The 19,106-nt window shown below is 35.7% G+C and overlaps 1 protein-coding gene across 11 annotated transcripts in view; it reads right to left on the bottom strand.

The window, feature by feature from the left end:
* Positions 1–19,106, bottom strand: part of PTPN13 (protein tyrosine phosphatase non-receptor type 13) — a 179,621-nt gene that overhangs the window by 67,594 nt on the left and 92,921 nt on the right. For all 11 annotated transcript variants that reach the window (XM_064486104.1, XM_064486111.1, XM_010983122.3 and 8 more), the window contains 8 exons: positions 13,380–13,475; positions 12,892–12,985; positions 7,049–7,268; positions 3,700–3,774; positions 3,401–3,575; positions 1,695–1,848; positions 1,294–1,432; positions 424–576 (listed from right to left, as the gene is read on the bottom strand). In XM_064486104.1, the coding sequence (XP_064342174.1) occupies positions 424–576; positions 1,294–1,432; positions 1,695–1,848; positions 3,401–3,575; positions 3,700–3,774; positions 7,049–7,268; positions 12,892–12,985; positions 13,380–13,475 (1,106 nt within the window). The remainder of the gene's footprint in view (positions 1–423; positions 577–1,293; positions 1,433–1,694; positions 1,849–3,400; positions 3,576–3,699; positions 3,775–7,048; positions 7,269–12,891; positions 12,986–13,379; positions 13,476–19,106) is intronic.

Below are 19,106 nucleotides of genomic sequence, written 5' to 3'. Positions count from 1 at the left end.
TTTTTAGATGATATGATTAAATTTTATGCCTTTTAAGAAAAAACACAGCAAAACAATTCTAGAATCAGCTTGAACTTGCCTCTCTTATCCAGATAGTCACAAAATCCAATTGTTTCTTCTTTAATATATCTTGATTTTGAGAGTATGAAATAGGATAAAAGCATATAATCCATAGCCAGATAGATACAGGTTGAAATCAGTTTTGCTCCACATACCAGCCATTGACTTTGGGAAATACATTTCCTCAGTTCCGTCTTTTACAAAATGAGAATTGAAATACCATGGTTTTAGTTAGGAATAAATGAGATGAGATAATGCATATAGCATCAATTATTGGCATCTGAGCTTTTAAATGTATGTCCTCCAACATCTCTTGCTTTGAAAAAGATACAAAGTTTATCATTTGTAATCTTTCACACTTACCTTCAAAAATTCTAACTCTGTCTCTTTTTCAGAAGCTCCCACATAGGTATTATGCAATTTGGGTAACTCTTCTTTGATATAGGATAAATCAAGTTTCTCCATCACTCTGGGAGGCAAATAATGCTCTAGTCTAAAATAAGACATGCCATGAACCTAGAAAAGAGAGTGTCTTTGTAAGTAAGCAATTCTGTTTGCCTTCTTCCTTATATCTTAAAGTTCTTGCCTCAGCCAAGAGATCAGGCACTTCTATTTATAATTCTCTCGGAGGAATGAGTTTTAGAGGACATGCCTTAGTCTTTCTCTTTTATTCAGTGACTGAACTGTTTGGCAAGCTTCAGGAGAAGAGTGACAATTACAGGCCAAATGTCACTATAGTTAAGGGTTAATGTCATGAAGGATGCTGCTTGAGTGGTGCAGTCTCTTGCTTCTTGCTTTCTCTTAGGTCCACTTACCTTCAGGAACATTTGGCTTTGAACACCTGTTCTCCATACAGTGAGCCCTGCTAGGTTCTCAGTCTGTCACTGCATGGATCTGTGTGGAAGGTGGAAGACTCCTTTGATCCAGATTTGGTTGGTAACCCTTATGTCTAATATCTATTAGTTAGATATGGGGAGAAGGAAGGATAAGTGCTAAATATACTAGAACTCTGAAACAGGATAATTTCAAACAGAAAAAAAAAAAAAAGAAATCTTACACTATGGTTTTAAATAACCAGTGTACATGGAGAACTTGGTCATTTTGAGGCACCAAACTAACCTCAAAAATCTCCAGATCTAAAGAGCAAACACCTCAAGCAGGTTTATTCTTTAATTATGCTGAGGATAAGAACACCACTGCAAAGGTGGTCCTGGAGAAGAAAAAAAATCCTACCTCTGGTTGATAATCTCCATACTCAGCCTGGAGAGCCAAGGATGCTAGCAACAAAGAAGTCTCGTCATCACAGTGCATCCTTTCCTCCAAGATATCTTTTCGCAGCTGAAGATAATACTGATGACAGGTCAGAGTATGTCTGGGAAAACAAACACACACACAAAACATGCAGGCTTCGACCTTTAATCTCGGGGTGATTTTTTACTATTGGCATAAGTTTAGTTGCCAAGATGGTTTGTGATTAAGCACAAGAATTTAATAAGCTATGTTGAAGGAAATATTTCTTTTATGATAAAGAAGACCTTATCTCTGATCAGAATCAAATAACTCAGTATCAGTAAACTCAAGGGTCCAAAGACCAGGGGCCAAAAAGAGAAATACAAAAACTCCTGTGTACTTACTGTATCAGACTAACATCATCCATGAAAAATTTAATTCGGAAAAACAAAGTAAAATTAACAGCGGCTTTGCTCTTTTTCTTTGGTTCTTCTTTCCATCCCTCTGGAGCCACTTTGGTTAATTTTAAATCAGGATCAACAAAGAAATATTCATGATCTAGAACAGAATGAGAAGCACTGAGATAAAAATATGCTAATGTTTTCTTTTACTTTCTTCATTTTTTGGTCAAGCTTGCACAAAACAGATTACATGAGAATAAAACAGGATTACTGAGAAGTAGGGCAGGGAATTCTGAGGCACTACATACGGATAGGAGGCAACATGGTTCAGTCTTTTAAAAATAATGGCTGTGAAGATAGACCTGAATTCAACTCCTAGTCACATCATTTATTATCTGTGTGATACTGAATGAATTATATAATCTTTCTAGACATCAATTTTCTTGTCTATAAAATCAGGATAGTGCTAAGTCCTGGTATTTTGGTTTGCTGTAGAGGTCAAATGACATAATGGATATAAAACACTTGGTAGTTCAAAGCATGTGGCACATGGTCAGCATTCAATAAATATTAGCTATTATTTGTTACAGCGAAGCTACCAGTTGAAACCAAGAAGGAACAATGATCATCATTTTATTTTTAATGTCATCACCTAAGTATTACTTACTCTCTCCAGCTAAAAGATTGTTCAATAAAATCTTACTTATCCAGAATGTTTAAGAAATTAGTAGTAATTTAAATAAAAATTCTGATTAATTACATATTTTTGTATAGATAGTATTGCCTGGTTAGTCTAAAATTATAATTAATAAAATTAATAAAAATTATATAATTAATGTAGTATCAACAGGTACTAATTGAAAATTTATTGGATGACTCTACAAAATAAATGATTAGTTTATAAGGACCAAAAAAGTAGCTGAAAGATATATTTCTTTTATGACAAAGATGGCATTATCCTGATCTTACAAGGTTTCAGGGTGATTTGATCCTTCAATTGTAATTAATTGTGCTTTGTTGTCAAAGTTTTTTAAAGTTAAGTTTTGAGGTAAACTGGAATCTGAAAAGTTGAAGAGTAATTTATATATATGGTAATTTATTAAAGAAATATTTATTAAAACCCAACTCCAAAGGTTTCTTATTGTTATAACAATTCTAATTGATAAGCGGCAGCAGCTTCTACTGCAGCTGTGTTCTGAGACCTCTGTGGTCGTGAATGTCACAGAGGTCAGTGAATATAATGCTTAAAAAATATGTGAAATGACTTATTTTCAGTCATGAACTGACCACACTTAAAAAAGACACTGTATATTCCTAGGATTGTAAGCTAAAGAAGTTTATACAGAGATTCAGAAATAGGGCCCGGCTATATATTCAAATTTGTATTAGCAGGGTACTGCTTTCTAGAGTATATACATATGTGGGCAAAATAATGGTCCTTAAAATATAACAGTTAAAATCATTTTTATATAGCCAATGCCAAAGAAAAAAAATCTTCATGGTCAGGTGCAGGAGATGCTAAAAAGATACAGCTATTGAAATAATGTACCTAGTTAGGAAAAGGAAGGGAGTTCCTAACTCCTACTTCTCAATGCTGACATATTCACAGAGTTAATATTCCCTAAAACAAGGTTAGGCAGAGCAAGCATAGGAAGCTGTCTTATTAACGAGTTTCCATAGTGTACCCTGAATTTAAAATGTCTTGGTACCTTTGAGGGTAGCTAAAGCAAACAAATGATGTTCCACTAAGCCAATATGGGCCACAACCATATCAAATACATCTTTACATATAGTTTTGGTATCACAAGTCAGTTCCAGTCTCTGCCCATTCAGAAGCATTATGTTTACTTTTCTTCGGTTATCCTCATTCTTCCCTTTCTTGGTCTACAATTGAAAAAAAACGAATGGTGCTTATTAATGCGAACATTATAAGAATTGCAACTTTAAAAAAAAAACCCTTTACTGAATTTATTTTCTAAAAGTGACGCAAAGTGGTTTTATTACTTACAAGGATAGACCGCGGCAAATCCAAAGATATAAATGGTTCAACCGTCATTTTCACAAACTCAGGGCCAAAGAAATTCTGTGAATCACATAAGCAGAATCAATAGTTTCAATCATTTATTCCAGCTCTTTCTTTGAAATAAAAATAATGTAATAATAATAATAATAAACTACGTGTAAAACCACTGTATTCGAACTAGGTGATGTGAAACAAATGTAAAAACTTTCAATAAGCAAGTACAGTGGAATTTACCAAGAACAGGAATGGAATGTGCCTCACTCCTAAGGGTGAAAAAAAGTTTTACCTCAGCTTTGTTTTCTACCAGTGATGTAAAATAAAGCCTTGCTGTATATTGTTTTACAAGTTTTTCATGTTTTGGACCCCAAGTAGACCCACACTCTCAAAAAAATTAGCAGTCTCAATTATTAAAGTAACATAGAGTTATCAAGCTCATATAAGGATTTGGTTTAATATTGCTAATGTGTAAACTGATTGAACAGAATCTCATTATTTCAGAGAGTGATATTCAATTTGTCCTAAAACAAGTCATAGTTAATGGACAACGTCTACTTTGTGATTAAAAAAAGATACCCATCTGTAATCATGTTCTTGGAACCCTGTACTTTTTTGGTTCCAATTAGTGACAACTAGGGATGGTATAGGTATCAAATCTCTGCCCCCCACTGCTGCCTTTAGTAAGAAAACAGTACCTTAGGAGTTGGGAGGACTCAGAAGCCGGAGAAAGTAAAGCCCATACTTTGCATTTACTGCCTTTCAATCTGTTCTCTCCCTTAACTTTTTGTATATCCAGGGGTTTCTGCCCAGAAAGGAGAACTGATTGAAGAGATAACTTAAAACAAGTTAAGACTCCAGGTGGGAGCAGGATTCAGAAGAGACTGAAAGATTATGTCCAAATGGGCAAAAAGCAGAATGAACACAGGGATACTCTCCAGGCCAAAGGCAGGTGGGGTGTGTGTGGGGGTGCACTCTTATGCATGCATGTGTTTGAACTCATGGGGGTTACTGGAGTTTTATTTTTGTTGGTTTCTTCTCTGCATTTCGCTATATAGCTCATTAGGCTGCTTGATGTGGGAATTCTATCTAATCAACTGGGCGTGGAACATGTGACAGATACCATGTTAAGTAAAAGTTTAACATTAAGCATTTGTTAATATTCAACGAACCAACAGGACACATTTTAAATGAGAACAGAAACAGTAGAAGAAACACAGAATCTGATACAGATCAACTAAGGCAACAGGGTATGAACCTTAAAACGTGTCTACACCAAAAGTAATACAGAAAAAAATTAACCCAAAACTTATGTTTTGGGAAAAAAACATTACTTCAATTGTGAAATTGTTCTTCCCAATACCAGTATTCCTTTTCAGCCTCAAAAATATATCCTTCCTGTCTTTTGTTTAGAAAAAACACTATGTGGCCCTTTAATGACCAGTAGTTCAAATTCTTTAGTCATTGATATAGCATGTCTCTGATGAAGAAAGTATGTTTTTGAAGTAGTCAGAATCTGATTGCCTGAAAGGAAACACAAGTTTTTAGTAAGATGACACGTAACAGTGGTATACTATAAAGGTACAGACTACCATTTATGACTCTAAATGAGCCAAAGTTCTGCATTAGCTCTCTGAAACAATGGTTTAGGAAAAAGATGTGTGTCTATATATGTATGTACGTGCCCTTTACGTTTTATGTGTGTCTTTAATTATTAGAGACCCATGCTATTTTGTATATCCTGCCTACTGCTTAATTTTGACAAATGTATTGGTTATAATGATAAATTGATGAATCCTTATTGAATTTCTTCCTTTTAGCTTAAAATAAATTGTTGTATTTTATTAGAATCTAAGAACTTTAAAATTGGACATTGTCTTATAAATTACAACCCAATTTCACACTTTAAAAATTAGCACAATGAGACACGAAGAGGTTTAAAAATGTACACAAAGTCATACTTCCAGAAATTAAAAAGTGAATTATTAGAGATTGAATCCAAGTCTTCTAATTTGTAGTTCAGTTTAATTTTCACTGTGTAATACTGTTTCTTCTCCTTAGCAAACTATGAGGGAAATTTGAATTCTATCAATTTCAGGGTATACAAATATGCTTTTAAGATAATTCTTTGTAGCAATTAAAACCAAAACAGAATAGGATAATATACTTTCTTGATGAGAACTAAAAAGAAAAAATTCACCCCAGATTTTATCACTTTTACTAATATTTATTTTGCTTTTGAAGAATTATTTGTAAAAGAACAATACAAATGAGATACTGCCTCACCTTTCAAATTGGTGATGATAAAAAAAGAATAATAGTATCAGAGTCAGTAAGAATATGGTGAAACAAGCATAATCAGAAGAAAAATAAATTGGAAGAAATTTAAAAAAAATTTTGTTGCTCCATCATTAGCTGCATAGAAGAAATTTTTAAAGGGCAATTTGACAGTACATATAAAATGTCTTAAAAGGTATTTGCCGTTGACTTGGCTATTCCACTTGGAGGAAGTTATCTGCAAAGATTTAGCTATAAGGATGTTCATCAGAGCACTTCATGCAATAGCAACAACAAACGAGAAACATTTTAAATGTCCAATAATTGGAAACTGATTAAATACATTATGGTACATAGTAAAATCACATAATGGAGTACTTTACAGCCCTTAACATCATAAAAGTTGTAAAATGTTCAGGATATTTTACATGAGAAAAGACTATATTCATTGTGTGCTTAAAGTATAAAGGATATATGTTTAAGAAATATAAACCAACTAAACACATAAAAGAAAAATCCCCCACAGATATAAGATGCAGTTTTGTTCCTTCCTGTCTTTGGGTATTGTAATGTGAGGATACGATGCTTGGAGCTAAAGCAGTCTTCTTTTAACCACAAAGATAACTACTGCCAAAATTCTGAGAATGGCAGGGCAGAAAGATGGAATGCACTTGACAGCATTCTTGAGCTTCTGAACCATCCTTGAACTCTCTGTCTCTGATCTTCATGGTTTGTGGGGGAATACATTTCTTAATATTAAAAAATAATCCCCTGCAATACTGAATAAAGCCGGTTGACTTCAAGGATCATGAACATACTTTTAAAATATACAGTTAAGATGCCCTGAATCTATCTAATGTTATTTTAAAAATGAAATCATGAAAATAGCTAATGTTTATTTTGATATCAACCAACAAGATATTTAACACCAATGGAAACTAATATGAGATTTTAATTTCGCCTACAGGCAACTTTAGGATACCCACAGAATTTTTTAAAGTACTTTGCCTAACAACTCCCCATGAGACAAAGTTTAGATGCAGTAACCCGAGAGTCAACTTACCCTCAGTTTCCTTTGGGTCATGGCTGTTTCCAGGGCCATTTCTCTTAAGGGATCCCTGGTGATGTCAAGCATGGAAGCTTTGATCGTGTCTCCCGGATACAGGCTCAACCGGGACTGTCTAAGGGCCATTCTGGCTTGCAGCTGCATCATTTCTTCTTCTTGTCGTTTCAGCATGATCTCCTGATTAATTAAGTTGCCTTCAAGGGGTGTTTCATATTGTCTGCCATACAGAAAAGAAAAGAGGGTTGGGAAGAAAACAATTATTTTAAGTCTAATCAAGAAAAAACCTGGTTAGGTTTTTAACAGATTTCCTTTTTTCATCTCAGAAGAACCCTTGCAGTAACATTTCAGTGCTACTGTTAATATGTTTATAGTGGGGTGTCCTGTTTTCAGTAGTTAGATTTATATCTTTCACCTCTTCTCTGAACATTTCAGCATCTTCTGAAAACTGCTCCCCCCACAGTTCTCTCAGATAAGGGCTGTTCTATTCTCATAATCCTGCACCCATGGGCCTGGACAAGCAATACAGACTCCCCTTAATTTTTACTTCAGCTTCCAGATCATTACTGACCCCTCCTCCACTAGCCCCAGCTTCCCTGAAGTGCATGCTATAAAACCATACCATCCACTGCTCTGCTTTGTTCTAGACATTGTCCTATTGGTCAATTTCCCCTTATTCATTCAAGATTTAAGTGTCTGACTCAGCCTCCTCCACCACTACTGCTGTCATCATTCATGGTGGTGTTACAGGGACTGAGGGGTCCTCCAACACTCTGGCCTCCTCTGCCTCGGCTGGCAATCGACTCCAAGGGTCATGCTGGCTATTAGCAATAACTGCACCACCTCTAAAATGTCTTATTTCTATTGTCCAACACCCTCTCCATCTAATCTCTTTGTTTTTTTCTAGCTCACTTCCTCTAACACTCTCCTTCAAATAATTCATCGACTCTATCAGGAATTTTAATCCACTGACCTGACCACTTGCTCTCTGTTAATCCTCTCTTGCCTTAACATTGCTTGAATTCTAAGGGCCATCGTTAAAATCACTCTTTTGCATTCAACCTCTACTCTCATGAAACTGCAGAACCATGCTGACTGACCCCACTGAGCTCTCAACACTGCCTGGTGATTCATTTTCTTAAGAGAACTATTTTATATTTTCCTCCTTCTCTTTTCCTTTCAAAGCTCCCATACTTTTTTTTTTTTTTTAAACTGAAGTATACTCAGTTTACAATGTTGCATCAATTTCTGGTCTACAGCATATTAGTTCAGTCATACATATACATATATATATATTCCTTTTCATGTTCTTTTTCATTATAGATTACTACAAGATATTGAATATAGTTCCCTGTGCTGTACAGAAGAATCTTGTTGTTTATCTATTTTATTCAAAATTCCAGTACTTTCTCCCTTGTCCTCTCACAACTGATGACTCTTCCTCAGTTTTCTTGGTGAAATAAGAAGTAATCAGGAAATAACTTCCTTATCCTTCTGCTACCAGACTTCCCAAATCTACATCCATATGTTCTGCTGTCTCTTCTGTTACACCTCTGCACACTCACCCAGGCCGCAAACCTCCAGTATGCATGGAGATTCCACTGCTCTCCCTGCCCAAAGACTTCGCTCCTGCAATTACCCTCTCACATGCATCAAGAAGCTTATACACTGGGTTTTTCTCATTAGCATAGAGACACGCTGTACTATTTTCTACTTAGAACAACAACAACAAAAATCCTCCTTTGGTTCCACACTTCCTTTCAGATTCTATCCCATTTTTTCTGTTGTCTTTTAGAGTAAATCTCTTTAAAACTGTCATTTAAATTTTATCTCCACTTCCTCTCTCACTGCTCTTGGACTCAGATCAATAGTGTGAGTCCCTACTATTCTACCAACACTGATCACAAAAATGACTGCTCTCTGTGTTTTTATCAAAGCTAAAGGATAATTCTCAATTTTCATTTTACTTGATCACTAAGCATCACATAACATAGCTGCTCAATCCCTCCTCTTCTTGGAACATCTGACTTCTGGGAAACCATGCTCTTTTTATTTTCCTTCTATTTCACTGGCTCCTCTTTCTTAATCTCTTTTGTGGGGTCCTGCTTCATGTCTAATCTCCTAATGTGAGACTATAACAGTGCACAGACCTCCAGATTTTTCTAGTCTCCATATACACTTCATACATACCTGATCTCATGTAGTCACATGACCTTAACTGTCTTATGTATGCCTATAACTCCAGGCTCTCTCCGAATTCTAAATCTACTCACCTGCCTAGGTGAGTGTTATACGTGGGTCTTAATACGCATCTTTAGCCTAACATGTCTAAAACCAAATTCTTGATGCTTTCTCCTTATATCCAACTTTTTCTCAATCACTCACCAGTTGCTTAGGACACAACTTAGAGTCATTCTTGACTCCTCTTTCTTACAAATGCCATATCTGAACAAGCAGCAAATCCTGAAGGCACAACCTTGAAGATGTCTATATCTGACCCTTCTCTGCCACTAGCAACCTAGTCTGTGCTGCATGCATCTCAAATGGAGGAGTGTCATTGCCTCCTCACTGGTCTTTTACTCCTGTAATCTGTTCTTCTCAGAACAGGTCAGAGTAATCCCATTACAATTTAAATCAGATCATGGCTCCGTACGCTTTCATCCAATGGCTTCCCATTATACTTAGAACATCCAAAGTGCTCCCGTTAGCTTCCCAGGTCTGACATGATTTGGGTCCTGGTTACCATCCACTCTGCCTTTCCCTCACTCTGCTGCAGCCACATGGCCTTTCCTGCCATTCCTCAACGTGCCACACATCTCCCACACCTCAGGGCCTCTGCACTTGCTGTTCCTTTTGACTGGAACCCTCTTCCCCCTGATATCTCGACATTTTACTTCCTCATTTCAAAGAGTTTTCTGTTCCAATGTCATCCCTTGGGAGAGAAGCCCTCTCTGATCACCCTCCCTATGTAAGACAGAACTTGGACGTCCCAGCCCTGTAGTCTCTGTTCCTTCTCTATTCCTGCTTCATTTTTCCTCAAAGCACCGTCACTAACTGATGGCGCATTACTTACTCGGTTTTTAGTGACTTAGTGGCTATCCCTCAGCCCGATAAAGTCCCAGTACCTAGAGGTACCCAGTACACGGTAGGTACTCAATAAACATTTGTTGAGTGAATGATTGAACATAATTTTATGGCTCCCTCTCACTTAATGGGGGTCAAGGATAATGATAAGAATTTGAATCTATATATTTTAACTCATATTTGCTGCTTTCATCAAATATATTAGTCTTTCTGTTCAAATCATTTATTACCAGAGCTACAAATAGGGAGCAAAAATGTTTATCACTTTATCTATCCCAACACTATATCTGGTAGAAGACTGAAAATTTTGAAAGACAAAACAAAAACAAAACAAACAAAAAACTAAAGAAATCTAGGTGATTTAGGAATGAATAAATAGGTTCTTTTGAGTCAGGAGAAAAAGGTCACCTCATCAAGCAAACACGCACAGAAACCGTGGGAATTGCACCTAAACTGTACTTCAAAAGTTAACACAGAAAAAAACCTTAGAGATGCTCCTTGGGAAACAGCTTTGAACATCTTTTTTGGTCACTGAAAGACATGTTTGATAGCTCAAAATCCCAAAATTACTCATTCTGCTGTATCTGACTCATAATTTCCTGTTACTTTCCCCCCACCCGCTATGATACAAATCAATAGCGCTGTTTGGATCTATTTTTCCATTTCATTCTAGCTAAAGGGAATGGAAATTTTTATAAAGAAGCATGCAACATGTCTAAATACAGAACTATTTATAGCTCTCACAAATATGCGACCTAAAGAACAAACAGAACCTCCTGACTATGTACTAGCATGTTAAGGATATTATCGGAAGCCTTTGTCCACATGCAGAAAACTCTGCACTTGAATAAGGAATTTAGACTTTAATGTGTTTTTCCTTGGGCAGGAAAGAGATGGGACAGTCTAAAAGAAGCAGAGTTTAGCATCTTACATTAAATGTAACAAATACAACCTCCTTCTCCTTGAAGTATTTTTCTTTCACCTATACCTTTATCTAATGCAGATGCCATGAATACCACGTTGTGTTTTTTTCCCTCTGAAAGTGTGAAATACAAGGTAGCTTAATACTAAAACACGACTTGATGAGCTAAGGCCTTAATGTTACCTAAAATAGAACCCATAAACAGTCAAAACTAAGATTCTGTCATAACTCTGACACTTTTCATATATTATCAAGAAAATTGAAATAAGACTCACAAAATGATTTAGTTTTGTTTGGAGGAATATGCTTTTAAATAACTAGCAAACTGACTATAAAATCAATCAATTATAGCACATAATCCCAGAAACTGTTCCAGTTGTTCTCTCTACTCCTGCTTTTGGTTAAGCTAAAAGGGCATCACAGTAACAATTTATGTTTTCTCCAAATTACACATGTAGAGAAGAGTGACTTCCTCGGTCCCACACAGAGCGTAGTGCAACTCAACATTTGTTTCTTAGTGCTGGTCATCCCCAGATAGTTTTAACTTCTTTAACAGAACCATGTTAATATCAATCACAGATCTGTCTTTGTCTCTTACCTTTTTGGCCAAAATTACCAAAATGGGGTCATCACAATTATGATTACTGAATGGGGTCATAGTAATATAAAATGCTATTATGCAAATATAAGGTAATGAAATTTAGGTAAATGAATTCTTATTAGAGTGCTCCTCAAAGAAAAGTATCAGGGACTATATTAAAAGGAACAAGGGAGAAGAGAAAAGACATCAATTTAATAAAAATTCAAACATTAAGGAATAATTTTAGTGCAATGTATTTAATTACTTGGAGTCTAAACCCTGGATAAACTGTCTGCTTTAATCACATGGCTAGGGTTACCTGGTCTATTAATAGTTTACGGGTGTGAAACAGTGTCTGCCGGAATTAATTAGCTAAAGGGCAAGTTTTTGTTATTGTCCAGATGATTCTTTTGTATATAATGGCACTTGAATTGAAATGAAGTGAGATATCAAATTTAAAAGGGAGTAAAGTCTGAAGCAACCTCTGGTTCTTTACTATCACATTACAAATTTCAAATTAATGCTTAACATTGACAACGTGCTTTTGTTTATGTAAGGGACCTGTGCACACATGGAAAAGATACACATCAATATATTCACTGCTGATTTGACACTTTTCAGTTCAAACAAGTAAATCAATCCATAGCTATAATACCACCATCCCAACCCTAGCCTAAGAATAATACCCAGCACCTTAAAAGAAAGCTGAGGATTTTAGTATGAAAATGAACTCTAGACAGCCCAAACTGGGCTTTTAAAAAAAGTACAAGATAACCTCTTTTAAGCCAGGAAAGATGTAGTGAAAAATTAACTTTTTACATAATAGGTTACTTAGTAGTAACCTACTAATTATTCATTCAACAAATAATACTCACTGAAAGCCTGCTTGTTGGACCCATTCAACCTTGCTCTGAGAAATCAAAGTTTACTATCTTCTCACAGATGTTTAATGCCATGCCTCCAGAACTTGCTTACTGTTAATAAGTTATTTTATATTCAGATTGACAATTTTAAAAACCAAGCACAAACTATAAATAATCAGAGTCAGTTCTAAATTTAAAGGATTCCAATAACTCAAACCACTCCAAAAACCTTTTACATAATTGAATGGATTTGTAAGAATGTAAAGAGGAGGGAAAGGAAAAGAAAAATGTAGAAAATAAAGGGAAGAGGATAATTAAAAAAAAATTCTTGATTCTCACAAAGAAAACAAAACCTGTCACTGGAAATATATTATCATCTTTTCATGTTGCATACCTTGGTCTCTGTGACTGGCCTTGACCTGAGCTTTCATCTACCCCTGGGAGGCCGCTGTTGGACTCAAATCTCTTTGAAGCTTCACTTTTTCTCACTAATTGTGAATGAAAAAGGAATAGCACAAGTATAAAAATATGAAGTAATCTTATTTAAAACTCAAGCATTTAGCAGATACATAAGATAAGTTTTACAAATCATATTCATATAACCAAATTAATGACAGAATGTCATTAAACTCTTTAGAGGTAAGTCATGTTATTTTTGAAAACAATGAATTATTCCCTCTGTTATGAAAATGACTATACTGCTGTTTGATAAAACTGCTATTAAGCTCCTATAAAACTATTAAAATGGTTAACTGGCAACTTTTTATAATTTTAAAATCTTCTGTGGAATTATTCCTTTGACATCTTATATCTCAACACTACCAGAAGAGAAGAGCAATCACGGTTTCTTAAGACCATTTTGCTTGTCTGAGTGCCTCTCACCTTGTCTGAAATCTGATTCAGAGGAAATAATAGATGGACTTTCACTGGAGGTACTGAAGATGTCACTGTGGTAAGCTTTGTACCTTCGAACTGGTTCTAGAAGGATTAAAACAAAAACATTAGAAAACAAAGTCATTAGCTGTTCCACACAAATCAAATCAAATGTTATATTTATTCCCGTGAGATGAGGACATTTTATATATTGCTTTAAATTTACTAATTGCTGGATGGTATTCAGAAATGTGACTACAATTTTGAAGTGGTTTGGCATACTGGTTAAGAGCTTAGACTCTGAAGCCAGATTGCCTGGGTTTGAATTTCAGCTCCGCTACCTGCTAGGTGCATGACTTTAGGAAGGTAACAATAGTGTGCATCTCATAGGCTTGTTCTGAGAATTAAATGAATTAACGTATGCAAAGCTCTTAGAACAGAGTGGTTGCTATAAAACATCATCCTTAACAAGCAGTTTTTGAATGCTTACTCTGTGTAATTCTGTTAGGTGCTATAATAGGGATGGAAAATCCAAAGACACAGTCCCAAGCTCAAATAATTTAAAATGCAGAAGTACAAAATACTTAAGCTGAACACTTAGTTCCACCAGAATGAGATGAGCAAGCACTGGGAGTGGGGGGTGAGGGACTGTGTAGGGTTGGGCAGTGCGTGCTCTGCACAAGGGGGGCAGAACCCCACTAAAGTCTAAATTCTACCTTCTCAACGTTTCTGACTCACCCCTTCTTAGTGCTCACGATCGCTATCACAGATGACTATTTACCTCACATCTGGACTATTTCACGTGTCCCAGATTCCCCTTTCTGCAGTCTTGCTCATCTCAGTTCACATCACAGAGAGTAGACTTCCCAGAAATGAAAATCTGAGCATCATGCTGTATTTCTTAAACTAGAATCTTCAAGATACAGTTTAGAATCTCCTTAGCTTAGTATTCAAAGCCTTTCACAAGCTGGTTCCTGACTGCATTTATAGCAATGGCTCTCCATAGTGTGAAGTCATAGATTCTTACTTGTTAAAATCAGATGAAAAGTACAGAACTCTCTTCCCCACCCCCCCCAAACCACATGGATACACAAACATTGAAACAGAACTTTAAAAACTCAATCCAAGTAGAACCTTTGTTCCATGACACCAACACCATCCACTTCTCCAGACCAATTCTGCACTCATGTAACTGGATTTACAGATAACTAAAGGCATATTAACGTTTAGATTCTTTCCTGAGATACTCTCCCTGCTAGGAATGCTGTTCCTCCCTTTTCTTTAGAATATTTTTTCTTTTCCCTTTAAGAGAAGCCTTAAAGGAAAACAAACAAACTTTCATGTCCACCAAAGCGTTCGTGATTACCTAAAGGCTGAGGAAGGCACTGCTTCTTTTATTTTCATATTGTCTATGCTTAACTAACTGTGAGTCTTCCACGGTCTAATAGTTCTCTCTCCACTTGTTTCCTCTACCTAAACAATAAACTCTGACAAAAAGGACTGTGTCTTTTTTAGATGTACCTCGAGTATGTGGCAAGTGTCTGATGCATAGCAAGCACAAAATATTTTCTGAATGAATATGAAATGAGTGAAAAGATGAATACAAGTGATGCACAAGGGTCACTGATGACCTTCATTGTTCAGACAGGTCACAGGCCAAATCAGACTAGATGGTAGGAAATAGAGATAATGAGTAACAGTATTCTTTCAAGAAGTTTGAGGGTTTGAGAAAGGAAAAAGATTTTTTCTTAAAGTAGACTAAATGAGTTATCAGGGTCTTTTGGGCAGGGTGGAATGTCTGAGAATGATTTTAGGCAGTGGATAATAAGCCTGTAGACTGGAGGAGATTGCAAATGATAGTGGGGAAAACTGATAAAAAATGTGATGGAAGCAAGAGGAGATGGAAAAAACCCAACATACATGGGATGGTTAATTTGGCAAGGAGGAAGAAACTTTCTTAAGAGACAGAAGTGATGAACAAAGGAAAAAGTGAAAATACAGAGGGAATCCCAAGATACTCATATCAGAAAGTTGCTGTACTCCTGGTAATAAAAAGTAAATCACTTTCTTAGAAGAGTAAAGAAATTCTGCTGTGAAGAATACGAGAAGAGTCAGCAAAAAACACATGAAAGCTTTTATGTAACCATGAGAGTTTAGATTAGACTAGAATGTATGTATTTTACTAGAGCCAATCAGAATGGTTCTGTGGCTTTTTCTTGGCACTAGAGAAAGCAGACCATGGGAAATACCTAGACTGGAGGAGTGACATGGGATGTCTGGTGGCAGACTGTCGAGGTATATAAGGGTTTCTTTTTCACTAGTTTCCAAACTTGAGGACAAAATGAATTATTCCCTTGTGCTAGAAGGCACTTAATAGAGATTGTTAAAAGAAAAAGAGATGAATGAATGAATGAATGAAAGAAATAGCTAAATAGCAACACAGAAAACAGGCTTGTGGAACTAGGACAGAAATGATGGGCTGGAAAAACTGGGAGGTCATGCTGAGATGAAGGACAGGAGTCACACTGGGAGAAGCACAAGGATAAATGACTGGCCATGGACTTGACAGAGAGGCAATTACATACCGTTCTTCTAACAGTGTTTACCTGGAGAAGTAGACATAATACAGCAGACTCCTGTTTTGTCCAGCTTTGTATACAGTGAACATGAGTTATCACATAACACTATGATTAATTAAAAGTTTTGGAACTGAAAATCCAAGTATTTACCAGCACTTAAAAAAAAAAAAGATTCCATTCTACCACAGGGATGTCTCATGGTAAAATAATTTTTAAAAACTCCCCTGGTTTAAGATGAATGTGATTTGAAAGGATTGTAGAAGACATCAAACAACAGTTTTATGTAGTACTATTTAAATTTAATGAACACGGTTAAGTGGTTATGTAAGAACTGCTATTTTCTAGGGGCACCAAAGAACTTTTTGTTTTATTGTATCGAACCTTCATGCTAAAGTTTAGAGGGGTTTTCCCAAGGTAACTTCACCAAACGACAAACTTGGCATTGTAACGTACAGGACAGTAAAACCATCAAGGCCAAGGAGAAGACACAAACATATGGAGGTAATATGGTTCTACCTCCCGAAGAAAAGTCGGAAGTTGCAATAAACCTATTTAGTAGATACAGAACTTCAGTCACTTGGATGTTATGCCACGCAGTAACAATTTCACACCCCATGAAACTATTTCATAGCTATTTCTGCAAAGTGGCTGTAAGACAGTAAATACATTTTAACTTTAATTTCCACTCTTTGGTGGTGCTTTCTAACTGCTTATATATTATTTCACAAGTCCATATTCCCTGTCTTTTGCTTGCCTATATTTTGTTTCCTTTACTCTGACAACACTAGTAAACTTCTTTCAATCCTTGGGTCCCTTAAAACAAATTAATGTAACTTTGACAACCCCTCTTAAAAATATAACAATAAATCATCTTCCCTTGATGAACTACTGGTCTGTAAATGCTCTCAGTACCACACCTGGGGGGAGGGAGGACACTGCCTCGTGACGCTTTACCATTTTAGAGTTAATAGGGCACAAGCACTTTGGAAAGTTGAACTGGATGACTAGTCTGGCAGGGCAGTTAGGGGGTAGGAAGACTGTTTTTTTCCTTCTAGACTGGGGTAGAGATGGGGTGTCTATGTTAATTAAAGTGGTGGAACTCTTTTGTGAGCTTGATTTCCCAGAATGTATCTTTTAAAATGTTAGCTATGTTCCTTTCATGTGATGGCATGGCAGTATTACCAGATTAAAGTTCCCAGGCAATATCTACTACTCAGACATGCTTATAAGAAGGTTATAATCGGATTAAAGTTCTCAGCCAAAATTTACTACTCAGTTGTGCTTACAAGCCCTTGTAAGCTTTCCATTTCTGAATTAAATAATACATATAACAGTTTCAGGAATTATTATAAAAACACATGTCCTTTATCAAGAGCATCTGCATTGGTATACATGGAGAGGCACATTTTCCATGCTGACAGATCATTTCAGCAGAAATACTTCTTGACTTTCTGAGATGACCTATATAAAAGGCACTAACTAGATACAGTGACTTTCTCCCCCTGTTTTGGTCTGCAAAAGAAGGGTAATCCCTAATTTTTTACAAGGTGTCCTAACATTACTAACAGCTTTTTGTTTTGGAGCATCTAGGCAACAGAGATGTGTTTCATTCTATGTTTATGTATAATACTAGCACTTTAGATTTGGTCCAGATCCCAGGAATGTGGTATTAACTGAGTGATTAAAAACACACACAACTTTTTATTACACAAACTTCTAGATACAAAAACAGAGAGTACAGTAAGCCTTCATATATATCCATCTCTCAGCATCAACAAAACCTAATGATTGCTGTATTTTCTTCTACTTTTTAATTGAAGTATAGTCACTTACAATGTGCCAATTTCTGGTGTACGCATAATGTCCCAGTCATGCATATATATATGTACACATATTCGCTTTCATATTCTTTTCATTAAAGGTTATTATAAGATATTGAATATAGTTCTCTGTGCTATGCAGAAGAAATTTGTTTTTCATCTATTTTTATATATAGTGATTAACCTTTGCTGATTATTATTTTAATTAGAAAGTATTAAACTTTTTTTTAAACAAAGAGATGCTCCTAAGTATTTATAGAATATTACAAAGTTTTTTGAATGCCAAAATTCTTGAATCATGTGCAATGGATCTGTTAAGAATACTCAAATACACATTTTACAAAATACACATGTGGCCACTTTCATTGCAATGTTAAAATTGTAATCGCAAAATTTTAAGCTGTCACTTTACAACTGTAAAACTGAATTTATTTGCCTTTTGTGGGATAAAATTAGACTCAGTATCTAACTTGCTGCTTTGCAAATTTCTTTTCTCAGCTAGCAAATACTTAAATGAAACCTACGTTATATAAATCAGTGCACTAGAGTTCATTCAGGATTACTCCTCATTTCACTGGATGATGTTCTTCTCTTTGACTTCCTGTAAGTACTTAGTTTTTAGATGTGGAAAATGAAGTTGTAGTTAAGAATCTTACTGTAGAAACACTAGTGAGTGCAAAAGAAAAAGTGGGAGAGTGAAATTAGCCTGGATACATGTCACCAGGAAAGCAGCACCAAACTGAATACATGTATATAAACATATAAAACACACAGGAATATAGTCTCTCTAAAAAAGCATTTTGTGGAATAGTGGTGAGAGAATGAGAAGAATAGGGACTAAAGAAGAATGGTTTAAAATATTCACATCTGGAGAGAAGTCTAGTCATAGAGACTCTGTAATCACACACGCTCTGACAATTAAATATAATCTTTTAATTTCTAGTATTATCTTACCATAATTAAGAGTATACTAATTTTTGGTTAGAATACAAGGTATAAAAGTCTGACAAATATTTGATTACCCTTTAACTGTAATCTGATCCTCTAAACAAAATTCACTCCAATTCTACTAAGATATAAACTCCACTTAAATAGCAACATTAAAAAGCAGCTTTTCAATAGGCGCGAGTTTTGTCATAAATTCTTGACAATTTAGAGTCACAATTTCCACCAACACTTAACACATTTAACACTTTGAACATGTAAATCTGTGGCACGCGATCATGGACACTGTATTTCTAATGTCTAGAGGATTATGAAGACCCGCATATTCCGCGCTTACATAAGGCTATTTTGGATGAAACGTTCAAATCTACAATCTTCACATGAAAATGAAT

This window comes from Camelus dromedarius, chromosome 1, assembly GCF_036321535.1.
Source record: "Camelus dromedarius isolate mCamDro1 chromosome 1, mCamDro1.pat, whole genome shotgun sequence".
Classification (NCBI taxonomy): Eukaryota; Metazoa; Chordata; class Mammalia; order Artiodactyla; family Camelidae; genus Camelus; species Camelus dromedarius.
This window is presented reverse-complemented; position numbering and strand designations above follow the sequence as displayed.